The 13,477-nt window shown below is 45.6% G+C and overlaps 1 protein-coding gene across 2 annotated transcripts in view; it reads right to left on the bottom strand.

Moving 5' to 3' along the window:
- Nucleotides 1-11,060, bottom strand: part of LOC122937756 — a 68,036-nt gene extending 56,976 nt beyond the window's left edge. For both annotated transcript variants that reach the window (XM_044292774.1, XM_044292782.1), the window contains exon 1: nucleotides 10,942-11,060. In XM_044292774.1, coding sequence (XP_044148709.1) covers nucleotides 10,942-10,984 — 43 coding nt within the window. In that variant the 5' untranslated portion in view covers nucleotides 10,985-11,060. The remainder of the gene's footprint in view (nucleotides 1-10,941) is intronic.
- Between the last annotated feature and the right edge of the window lie 2,417 nt (nucleotides 11,061-13,477).

Below are 13,477 nucleotides of genomic sequence, written 5' to 3'. Positions count from 1 at the left end.
GGCTGAGAAGACAGGGAGAGCTTAAGGGCTTTAATAGGGGTCACCCCTTTTGTTCCTTAGTTTTGGATCAAGCCAGTCGGACCCTTATTTGTAACTTCTTGTTTTCTGTTACATCCTCTGTGACAATCACTCTGTGACTTGGCAACTATGTTGACTCCTCTTGCTGTTGCCACCCTCCCCACTCGGTGACTGGGCCACTATGTTGACTCCTAATGCTGTTGCCACCCTCACCACTCTCTGATGGGGCCACTAGTGTCCCTGTTTGGCCTTGTTGACATCATCAATTATTTTACACTTCTTCTGATCTGTCAGAATGAAAAATTAAAAACACAATAGATTCTGTTTTTGGAGTATCCATAAGCCCTCTACCACATGGTCAGTATTTTGCATTGGGATTTGATCATGATTTGGAAGCCAAAAGCAGGAGTGGGTACAAAACACAGAAGACATGCAAATACTTGGTTTACATATCATCTCTGTTTTGGACCCACTCCTGTCTTTTTTGGCCTTGCCAATACTGATAAATTACAGACCAAATACTGACCATGTGAAGGTGGATGCACAAAAGACAGGGATCATTTTTTTGGGGGTTGTTCTTATGATGGATCAGAGGAAGGGAAAAATAAACAGTGACATGAACACAAACTTACTCCTGACACCCTTTCCACTATGTCAGGGGGACACTACTTGCCTCTGCGTGTAACAAAACAGGTTCTGTAGAAATCTATGTGGAATCAGCTGACGACAGTGTAAAAGGAGTGCACTCTTTCATTCTATAGTACATTCTTGGGCCACTTCATGGTTCTTTTTACCTGACGCTAACACTGACCTGAAAGGCTGAGTTCACACAGTTATTTAATCAGTTTTTGACCTGTAACCAACCAAATAAGTGAAGTGCTGCATGGCCATGTTTGGGCTGCCCCAACGCTATGCTGAGTCCCCTGGACACAGTCATGGTGTCACTCCAATGGGAAATAAGTCCAGAGAGTCAGGGTTTGCAGTTAACCAGTGTGCTTATTTACTGGAGGAATTCAGGTGCACAACAAAACAGGTGAGGCATAGGGCTGGCTTCTCTAGTCTACTCCCTGGCAGAAGAAGGGTTTGATGCTGAGTAAAGGCCTAAGCTATCTGTCCCTCTCTCAGAAGGCTGGTACCCTGACTGGTACCCTGGTTAAAGGCCTGCGGTCTGTAGCTCAGTAGTCCGGGTGGATCCTTGTTCACAGGAATATATTAGTGACTCATGGTCTGTGGCTCAGCAGCCCCATCTCAGTGTCTTCTTCTGGTCACTCATGCAAACTGGCAGAGTCCCCCATCCAGCACTGTTCCCTAACTGCAGAACACTAGGGTCTCCGACTGCTCTCCTTATATACAGTTTCTAGCTAGACGGGAACCTTCTAGTGGGGGAGGTGGAGTGGAGAAGCGCAGCACAAACAGATACAGTTGGAAGAAAAAGTATGTAAACCCTTTGGAATGATATGGATTTCTGTACAAATTGGTCATAAAAATGTCATCTGATCTTCAGCGAAGTCACAACAATAGACAATCACAGTCTGCTTAAATTATTAACACACAAATAATTAAATGTTACCATGTTTTTATTGAACACACCATGTAAACATTCACAGTGCAGGTGGAAAAAGTATGTGAACCCTTGGATTTAATAACTGGTTGAACCTCTTTTGGCAGCAATAACTTCCACCAAACGTTTCCTGTAGATGCAGATCAGACGTGCACAACGGTCAGGAGTAATTCTTGACCATTCCGCTTTACAGAACTGTTTCAGTTCAGCAATATTCTTGGGATGTCTGGTGTGAATCGCTATCTTGAAGTCCTGCCACAGCATCTCCATCGGGTTGAGGTCAGGACTCTGACTGGGCCACTCCAGAAGGCGTATTTTCTTCTGTTTAAGCCATTCTGCTGTTGATTTACTTCTATTCTTTGGGTCGTTGTCCTGTTGCAACACCCATCTTCTGTTGAGCTTCAGCTGGTGGACAGATGGCCTTAAGGCTACTTTCACACTAGCGTTCGGCTGTCCACTTGTGAGCTCCGTTTGAAGGGGCTCACAAGCGGACCCGAACGCTTCCATCCAGCCCTAATGCATTCTGAGTGGACGCGGATCCGCTCAGAATGCATCAGTCTAGCGGCGTTCAGCCTCCGCTCCGCTCAGCAGGCGGACACCTGAACGCTGCTTGCAGCATTCGGGTGTCCGCCTGGCCGTGCGGAGGCGTGCGGATCCGTCCAGACTTACAATGTAAGTCAATGGGGACGGATCCGTTTGAAGATGACACACTATGGCTCAATCTTCAAATGGATCCGTCCACCATTGACTTTCAATGTAAAAGTCTGGACGGATCCGCTCAGGCTACTTTCACACTTAGAAAATTTTATACAATATAATGCAGACGGATCCGTTCTGAACGGACCCACCGTCTACATTATATGAGCGGATCCGTTCAGAACGGATCCGCTCTGAACGCTAGTGTGAAAGTAGCCTAAGTTCTCCTGCAAAATGTCTTGATAAACTTGGGAAATTATTTTTCCTTCGATGATAGCAATCTGTCCAGGCCCTGATGCGGCAAAGCAGCCCCAAACCATAATGCCCCCACCACCATACTTCACAGTTGGGATGAGGTTTTGATGTTGGTGTGCTGTGCCTCTTTTTCTCCACACATAGTGTTGTGTGTTTCTTCTAAAAGACTCAACTTTGGTTTCATCTGTCCACAGAATATTTTGCCAGTACTGCTGTGGAACATCCAGATGCTCTTGTGCAAACTGTAAACGTGCAGCAATGTTTTTTTTTGGACAGCAGTGGCTTCCTCTGTGGTATCCTCCCATTAAATTCATTCTTGTTTAGTGTTTTACGTATCATAGATTCGCTAACAGGGATGTTAGCATATGCCAGAGACTTTTGTAAATCTTTAGCTGACACTCTAGGATTCTCCTTCACCTCATTGAGCCGTCTGTGCTGTGCTCTTGCAGTCATCTTTACAGGACGGCCGCTCCTAGGGAGAGTAGCAGCAGTGCTGAACTTTCTCCATTATAGACCATTTGTCTTACCGTGGACTGATGAACGGCAAGGCTTTTGGAGATACTTTTATAACCCTTTCCAGCTTTATGCAAGTCAGCAATTCTTAATCGTAGGTCTTCTGAGAGCTCTTTTGTGTGAGGCATCATTCACATCAGGCAATGCTTCTTGTGAAAAGCAAACCCAGAACTGGTGTGTGTTTTTTATAGGACAGGGCAGCTGTAACCAACACCTCCAATCTCATCTCAGTTGGCCGACACCTCACTCCAATTAGCTCTTGGAGATGTCATTAGTCTAGGGGTTCACATACTTTTTCCACCTGCACTGTGAATATTTACATGGTGTGTTCAATAAAAACATGGTAACATTTAATTCTTTGTGTGTTATTAGTTTAAGCAGACTGTGATTGTCTATTGTTGTGACTTCGCTGAAGATCAGATCACATTTTTTGACCAATTTGTGCAGAAATCCATATCATTCCAAAGGGTTCACATACTTTTTCTTGCAACTGTACATTGTAACACTTTATGTCTCTTATAGACTTACATTAGAGCTTCAGTGATACTCAATGGTAATGACACAGCAGTTTTTCCAGACATAACAACAGAGCTTAACCAGACATTTACAAGGTCAGTCTGTCTGGTTTTGGTGGTAAATAAGTCTAGCTTTTTCCCTCCAAAACATGGTCTTCTTTAAACTCTATGGCAGCTGTGGAAAATTACCAGCTTCTCATTCAAAGTCCCAAAAGTCTCTCAGTGTTCATGAACCCTTTCCACAGAACCTTGCAAAGGTGCAACTAAACAGGCTATATATCACATGTAATAAACAGTATAAGTTAATCCTTTCAAGTGAGATAAAGTAAGACGTTTAAAACTTTACATAGGAGAAATAGACAAATGTCCACAAATGTCCAGACTTTAGAGTACCCCTGCTTCAGGGCACTACAGTGTGGACTGATTCTAAGAGAGACGCCTGTCATCTGCCTATCATAATGACGCACAGTAACTGTTGCACTACCACAGTGGACTAGCTATGCATGTTTGGGGAAAATTTGTCGAACCGTCCAAATCAAATTTTCAAAAACTTTGCTTGTGGATCAACCTGCAGTGCTGAAGCTTCCTTCCATTTGTGCAAGATATATACACTGCCTGTTCAAAAAAAAGTTGCCACCTGGATTTAACTAAGCAAATAGTTATGAACCTCCTATTGGATTATCTTTCGTCTGGCAACAAGTTATTTAACCCCAACTGCTGCATTGAGTTGCTTCTCATTTCTTAAACAACCATGTCGAAAGACACATCTCGTGGTCGTGGAAAAGATGTTAGTCTGTTTGAGAAGGGTCAAACCATTGGCATGCATCAAGCAGATAAAACATCTAAGGAGATTGCAGAAACTACTAAATTTGGGTTAAGAACTGTCCAACGCATTATTAAAAACTGGAAGGATAGTGGGGACCCATCGTATTCGAGGAAGAAATGTGGCCGGAAAAAAATCCTGAATGATCGTGATCAGCTATCACTTAAACGTTTGGTGAAATCAAATTGAAGAAAAACAACAGTAGAACTCAGGGCTATGTTTACTAGTAAAAGTAAGAGTATTTCCACACGCACAATGCGAAGGGAACTCAAGGTATTGGGACTGAACAGCTGTGTAGCCGTAAGAAAACCACTAATCAGTGAGGAAACCAGAAAAAAAGGTTTGAATTTGCTAGGGAGCATAAAGATTGGACTCTGGAGCAATGGAAGAAGGTGATATGGTCTGATGATTCCAGATTTACCCTGTTCCAGAGTGCTGGGTGCATCAGGGTAAGAAGAGAGGCAGATGAAGTGATGCCCCCATCATGCCTAGTGCCTCCTGTACAAGCCTGTGGGGGCAGTGCTATGATCTGGGGTTGCTGCAGTTGGTCAGGTCTAGATTCTGCAACAGTATGTGCTCTAAGAATGAGGTCAGCTGACTACCTGAACATACTGAATGACCAGGTTATTCCATCAATGGATTTGTTCTTCCATGATGGCACGGGCATATTCCAAGATGACAATGCCAGGATTCATCGGGCTCAAATTGTGAAAGAATGGTTCAGGGAGCATGAGACATCATTTTCACACATGGATTGGCCACCACAGTGTCCAGACCTTAACCCCATTGAGAGTATTTGGGATGTGCTGGAGAAGGCTTTGCGCAGAAGTTAGACTCTACCATCATCAATGCAAGATCTTGGTGAAAAAATAATGCAAAACTGGACGGAAAAAAATCTTGTGACATTGCAGAAGCTTATCGAAACAATGCCACAGTGAATGCAGGCTGGAATCAAAGCTAAAGGCAGTCCAACAAAATATTTTTGGTGGCGACATTTTTTTGGGGACGGGCAGTGTGTGTATATATATATATATATATATATATATAATATTCGCAGGTCGACACTGCTTGCTTACTTTCAGTATATATATATTACCCTTATGCCACATAAGAAGACGCTTGTACAAACCGGATTCCAAAAAAGTTGGGACACTAAACAAATTGTGAATAAAAACTGAATGCAATGATGTGGAGATGGCAAATGTCAATATTTTATTTGTAATAGAACGTAGATGACGGATCAAACGTTTAATCCGAGTAAATGTATCATTTTAAAGGAAAAATACGTTGATTCAAATTTTCACGGTGTCAACAAATCCCCAAAAAGTTGGGACAAGTAGCAATAAGAGGCTGGAAAAAGTAAATTTGAGCATAACGAAGAGCTGGAAGACCAATTAACACTAAATAGGTCAATTGGCAACATGATTGGGTATAAAAAGAGCTTCTCAGAGGGCAGTGTCTCTCAGAAGCCAAGATGGGTAGAGGATCACCAATTCCCACAATGTTGCGCAGAAAGATAGTGGAGCAATATCAGAAAGGTGTTACCCAGCGAAAAATTGCAAAGACTTTGCATCTATCATCATCAACTGTGCATAACATCATCCGAAGATTCAGAGAATCTGGAACAATCTCTGTGCGTAAGGGTCAAGGCCGTAAAACCATACTGGATGCCCGTGATCTCCGGGCCCTTACACGACACTGCACCACAAACAGGAATGCTACTGTAAAGGAAATCCCAGAATGGGCCCAGGAATACTTCCAGAAACCATTGTCAGCGACCACAATCCACCGTGCCATCCGCCGCTGCCAGCTGAAACTCTACAGTGCAAAGAAGAAGCCATTTCTAAGCAAGATCCACAAGCTCAGGCGTTTTCACTGGGCCAGGGATCATTTAAAATGGAGTGTGGCAAAATGGAAGACTGTTCTTTGGTCAGACGAGTCACGATTCGAAGTTCTTTTTGGAAATCTGGGACGCCATGTCATCCAGACCAAAGAGGACAAGGACAACCCAAGTTGTTATCAACACTCAGTTCAGAAGCCTGCATCTCTGATGGTATGGGGTTGCATGAGTGCGTGTGGCATGGGCAGCTTGCATGTCTGGAAAGGCACCATCAATGCAGAAAATATATTCAGGTTCTAGAACAACATATGCTCCCATCCAGACGTCATCTCTTTCAGGGAAGACCCTGCATTTTTCAACAAGATAATGCCAGACCACATTCTGCATCAATCACAACATCATGGCTGCGTAGGAGAAGGATCCGGGGACTGAAATGGCCAGTCTGCAGTCCAGATCTTTCACCTATAGAGAACATTTGGCGCATCATAAAGAGGAAGGTGCAACAAAGAAGGCCCAAGACGATGGAACAGTTAGAGGCCTGTATTAGACAAGAATGGGAGAGCATTCCTATTTCTAAACTTGAGAAACTGGTCTCCTCGGTCCCCAGACGTCTGTTGAGTGTTGTAAGAAGAAGGGGAGATGCCACACAGTGGTGAAAATGGCCTTGTCCCAACTTTTTGGGGATTTGTTGACACCATGAAATTCTGATTCAACATATTTTTCCCTTAAAATGGTACATTTTCTCAGTTTAAACTTTTGTTCCGTGATTTATGTTCTATTCTGAATAAAATATTAGAAGTTGGCGCCTCCACATCATTGCATTCAGTATTTATTCACGATTTGTATAGTGTCCCAACTTTTTTGGAATCCGATTTGTATTATAGAACGTGCATGCTGGTCAAGTTGCACCTCTGGCTGGAGGGAAGGGGTTAGATCAAGAATTTGGCATGAACGGGGGGGGGGGTTATTTATGTTTCAATTTTTGCTTTATGCAGCATGAAGGCTATGTGCACCCTGCACCTGGCCTCAAAGCACTGAGGGAAGGGCGGCCTAAGCTGAACTCTTGCACCAGGGCCCACAAGCCTTTAGCTACACCCCTGTGTATTTATATATTTATATATACACTCTCACCTAAAGAATTATTAGGAACACCATACTAATATGGTGTTGGACCCCCTTTTGCCTTCAGAACTGCCTTAATTCTACGTGGCATTGATTCAACAAGGTGCTGATAGCATTGATTCAACAAGGTGCTGATAGCATCTTTAGAAATGTTGGCCCATATTGATAGGATAGCATCTTGCAGTTGATGGAGATTTGAGGGATGCACATCCAGGGCACGAAGCTCCCATTCCACCACATCCCAAAGATGCTCTATTGGGTTGAGATCTGGTGACTGTGGGGGCCATTTTAGTACAGTGAACTCATTGTCATGTTCAAGAAACCATTTTTCCAGTCTTCAACAGTCCAATTTTGGTGAGCTCGTACAAATTGCAGCCTCTTTTTCCTATTTGTAGTGGAGATGAGTGGTACCCAGTGGGGTCTTCTGCTGTTGTAGCCCATCCGCCTCAAGGTTGTGCGTGCTGTGGCTTCACAAATGCTTTGCTGCATACCTCGGTTGTAACGAGTGGTTATTTCAGTCAACGTTGCTCTTCTATCAGCTTGAATCAGTCGGCCCATTCTCCTCTGACCTCCAGCATCCACAAGGCATTTTCGCCCACAGGACGGCCGCATACTGGATGTTTTTCCCTTTTCACACCATTCTTTGTAAACCCTAGAAATGGTTGTGCGTGAAAATCCCAGTAACTGAGCAGATTGTGAAATACTCAGACCGGCCCGTCTGGCACCAACAACCATGCCACGCTCAAAATTGCTTAAATCACCTTTCTTTCCCATTCTGACATTCAGTTTGGAGTTCAGGAGATTGTCTTGACCAAGACCACAACCCGACATGCATCGAAGCAACTGCCATGTGATTGGTTGACTAGATAATCGCATTAATGAGAAATAGAACAGGTGCTCCTAATAATTCTTTAGGTGAGTGTATATATATATATGTAATATTCGCAGGTTGGCACTGCTTGCTTACTTCTTCAGTATATATATATGCACAGGGGTGTAGCTAAAGGCTTGTGGGCCCGGGTGCAAGAGTTCAGCTTAGGCCGCCCTTCCCTCAGTGCTTTGAGGCCAGGGGCAGGGTGCACATAGCCTTCATTCTGCATAAGGCAAAAACTGAAACATATACCCCACACCCCCGTTCATGCCAAATTCTTGATCTAACCCCTTCCCTCCAGCCAGAGGTGCAACTTGACCAGCATGCACGTTCTATAATACAAGCGTCTTCTTATGTGGCACAAGGGTAATTGGGCCCCCTCAGGCTCCTGCTACCTCTGCTCCCCCTATAGCTACGCCCCTGTAGATATATATATATATATAAAGGAGCTTTTATTTTGGGGGCTTTTTGCTTGCTGTAATTTTTTTTTACTTTTTTTCAAAATACTTGGACAATTCCAATCTATTTATTTGGAGGAGGGGGGATCATGCTGATGGGGACATCACTTGTAGGTGCCTTAGCAGTGACCTAGCAGGGACAGTAGTATAGGTCCACCATAGATAGCAGGTTCTGGTTAGGTATAGTATAGCGTTAAACTCAAGAGCTTTTGTTCCAGGAGGTCCATGAGCATGCCATCAGGTCACCCCGCCAGTAGAGGGCCCACCACAAGAGAGAAACTTCTCTTGAGCATTCACTGGGCCTGTCTGTCACTCTCTCAGCTGACTCTGGCCTGTGGCACATCCATGACGGATCAGCTTCACACATTAAGCCATTGCTGGTCACATAGCAGAGATGAAGAACAACCTGGTTTTGGTGGAGAAAGCTCCTTAACAGTTACTAGTAACACAACACCTCCCAGCGCTGTCGTCACTATAGAATCAAACCATTAAGAGCCCCCCGCACACGGGTCACTGACTGCACATAACCACACATGCAAACCACCATCCTGTGTCAGCATGACAAAAACAATATAGTGCACATCTGATTCATCATGACCAGACATTTACCACTCACTGTACACACTGCTTGGTGGGGTATAGATGCTAGGACCCCCACATTATACACACTGCTTGGTGGGGTATAGATGCTAGGACCCCCACATTATACACACTGCTTGGTGGGGTATAGATGCTAGGACCCCCACATTATACACACTGCTTGGTGGGGTATAGATTCTAGGACCCCCACATTATACACACTGCTTGGTGGGGTATAGATGCTAGGACCCCCACATTATACACACTGATTGGTGGGGTATAGATGCTAGGACCCCCACATTATACACACTGCTTGGTGGGGTATAGATGCTAGGACCCCCACATTATACACACTGATTGGTGGGGTATAGATGCTAGGACACCCACATTATACACACTGCTTGGTGGGGTATAGATGCTAGGACCCCCACATTATACACACTGCTTGGTGGGGTTAAGCTGCTAGGACCCCCACATTATACACACTGATTGGTGGGGTTAAGCTGCTAGGACCCCCACATTATACATACTGCTTGGTGGGGTATAGATGCTAGGACCCCCACATTATACACACTGCTTGGTGGGGTATAGATGCTAGGACCCCCACATTATACACACTGATTGGTGGGGTTAAGCTGCTAGGACCCCCACATTATACACACTGATTGGTGGGATATAGATGCTAGAACCCCCACATTATACATACTGCTTGGTGGGGTATAGATGCTAGGACCCCCACATTATACACACTGCTTGGTGGGGTATAGATGCTAGGACCCCCACATTATACACACTGCTTGGTGGGGTATAGATGCTAGGACCCCCACATTATACACACTGCTTGGTGGGGTATAGATTCTAGGACCCCCACATTATACACACTGATTGGTGGGGTTCAGATGCTAGGACCCCCACATTATACACACTGATTGGTGGGGTATAGATGCTAGGACCCCCACATTATACACACTGATTGGTGGGGTTCAGATGCTAGGACCCCCACATTATACACACTGACTGGTGAGTTTCAGGTCCTAGGACCCCTACATTATACACACTGATTGGTGGGGTATAGATGCTAGGACATTATACACACTGACTGGTGAGTTTCAGGTTCTAGGAACCACTACATTATACACACTGACTGATGGGGTTTATCTGCTAGGACCCCCACATTATACACACTGATTGGTGGGGTATAGATGCTAGGACCCCCACATTATACACACTGATTGGTGGGGTTCATCTGCAAGGACCCCCACATTATACACACTGACTGGTGAGTTTCAGGTCCTAGGAACCACTACATTATACACACTGACTGATGGGGTTTATCTGCTAGGACCCCTACATTATACACACTGATTGGTGGGGTTCAGATGCTAGGACCCCCACATTATACACACAGACTGGTGGGGTTTATCTGCTAGGACCCCCACTTTATACACACTGATTGGTGGGGTTCAGATGCTAGGACCCCCACCTTATACACATTGATTGGTGGGGTTCAGATGCTAGGACCCCCACATTATACACACTGATTGGTGGGGTTCAACTACTCAGATGCCACTAATAGTGAATAGAAGATGGTGGAGAGACGGATAGGCAGGTCATTTGGTAAGTCTCCCTGGAAATTAATGGAAGGCACAATAAGGGCACATGGGAGAGTGACCACAAATGACAGACTTACCCAAAAGCAAGATAAAAAGAAGCGAGAGGTAGAATCTCCTCATCTCATCAGCGTTGTCTTTACGGCTCCCACCCTTACAGCATTCAGTCTTCTGATGTTACAGACTCAGGAAGTTGTTCAGGAAGCAGAAATGTCAAAACTCTCAAATAATGCATTAAAAATCCACTGAGTGTCAATGGATTCTTAGAAGGGGGCAGGCTTATAACGTCAACACCCTCACTGCCCCTTATAAGATCCTACATTTCTAGGATTATCTGAATACCCTGTGGATGATGTGGGCCCCCATTCCCTCAGTGGTTTGTGACAAGGAGCAGGGGTGCCATATTTTCAACCTTACCCCTGTCCTCCAGCCCTACTGTTAAAGACATAGTTGAAAAATTACATACATTACATACAGTGCTATAAAACATACAGGAAAATACAGATCTACATACCTCTTACATCCAGTCACGTCTCCTCTGATGTAGATTGTTGTGGACCTTCAAGGTATATCCTTAATATCTTCACTTTAAATCCCCTTGTAGCTGAAGAAACAGGTCAATGTCCGGAGACAATTTCCCCAGTGACTGGACGACACACAGTTTGGGAGTCAACTGACTTTACTAGGCATGGCACCTGGTTTCAAACCTCCAACAGCCTCATTTACATACAATACATAGATGACTATGGTACAAGGAAAAGTGGGGTCAGACAAGAGCAAGGGCTGATGGGAGGTTGAGGGGGGAGGGGAAGAGGTACAGACAAGAAAGACATTCGATAAGTGGTGATTTTTGCCACAATGCTCCCCCAGAACCAAGCCGGCATACACAGTCTGATCCCAACGGATCGGCTTGGCGATGTCCGGAGGAGCGCTCGCAGATCACTTTCAGTTTGTCTGGATAACCCGTCGGCGTTGCCATTTTGCTTCCCAGGGCGGTAGTGGATGGTAAAGTCAAAAGGCTGCAGCGCCAAACTCCAGCGCAGCAGCCGGGCATTGTCTCCTGACACCCTGTTCAGCCGCACCAGCGGGTTGTGATCTGTGAGTAAGGAAAAGGGTTGTCCATACAAATAGGGCTGCAGCTTTTTAAGGGCCCACATCACGGCCAGGCATTCTTTTTCTATGGCGGCGTAGCTTACTTCCCGGGGTAAAAGTTTTCTGCTTAATTAAGCCACTGGATGCTCGCCGCCATCTTCTCCGACTTGGCTCAGTACTGCCCCCAATCCGAACATAGAAGCGTCTGTGTGGACAAGAAAGCGTTTAGTTGGATCAGGGGCGGCGAGTACAGGTGAATTCACAAGAGCCGTTTTTAGTTGCTGGAATGCCTGCTCACACTCTGGGGTCCAGACTACTATCTTAGGAAGATTCTTGCGGGTCAAATCAGTGAGGGGTTTGGCCAGGGTACTGTAGTTGGGTACAAATTTACAGTAGTATCCTGCGGTACCTAGGAATGCCAGTACTTGAGTTTTGGTACGAGGGGTTGGCCATTTGGCTACAGCCTCTACCTTAGCCGGTTCGGGTTTTTGTTGGCCGCTCCCTACCCGGTGTCCTAGGTATTGGACTTCTGCCATCCCTATATGGCACTTACTGGGTTTCAGAGTTAATCCTGCCTCCCTAATACGGTCTAGTACGGCTCCTATGTGGGTCAGGTGTTCAGTCCAGGAGTGGCTGAAGATCGCTATATCATCTAGATAGGCGCAAGCGTACTCCTGGAACCCATCCAATAGCCGATCCACCATCCTCTGAAAAGTAGCCGGAGCGTTTTTCATCCCGAATGGCATGACCTTAAACTGGTACAGGCCAAACGGGGTGACAAACGCCGACTTAGGGATGGCGTCTTCGGCTAGGGGAATCTGCCAATACTCCTTACAAAGGTCTATTGTGGTGAGGTATTGGCCCCTGGCCATTTTGTCCAGGAGTTTGTCTATCCGGGGCATAGGGTAGGCATCGGATACGGTCTTATCATTAAGCTTCCGGTAGTCTACGCAGAGGCGGGTAGTCCCATCCCGCTTCGGTACCAGAACTACTGGGGAGGCCCAAGGGCTTTCAGAGTGCTCTATGACTCCTAGTTGTAGCATTTCTTCAATTTCCTTGCGCATATTATCCTTTACGGATTCAGGTATGCGGTAAGGAGGTTGGCGGAGAGGGGTCTGCCCTGGTGTTTCTACTCTGTGGGTGGCTAACGGGGTGTACCCGGGGAGATTAGAAAAAGTGGTTCCTTTTTCCCTTATTAGACTATGAGCCTGCGCCCTTTCCTGGGGACTCAGCCATTCACCTAACTGAACCTCTTCCAGGTCCTCTTTCTGGCCCTCTTTCTCTAGGAGGTCTGGGAGAGGTAAATTGTCAAAGTCATCTGCGGCAGAGGTGCAAATAGCGGTCACCTCTTCTATGCGCTCGTAGTAGGGCTTCAGCATGTTCACATGGAGCATGCGTCTGCCCCCTGCTCCAGCGCACGGGCCGATCACATAGGTGGTATCGCAGATTTGCTCCACCACCTTGTATGGGCCCTGCCAGGAGGCCTGCAGCTTGTGATTAGGGACTGGCCGTAGGATTAACACC

The sequence above is a fragment of the Bufo gargarizans genome, chromosome 1, assembly GCF_014858855.1.
Source record: "Bufo gargarizans isolate SCDJY-AF-19 chromosome 1, ASM1485885v1, whole genome shotgun sequence".
Classification (NCBI taxonomy): Eukaryota; Metazoa; Chordata; class Amphibia; order Anura; family Bufonidae; genus Bufo; species Bufo gargarizans.
Note: the sequence above shows the minus strand (reverse complement) of the source record. Positions and strands in the feature narration are given on the sequence as shown.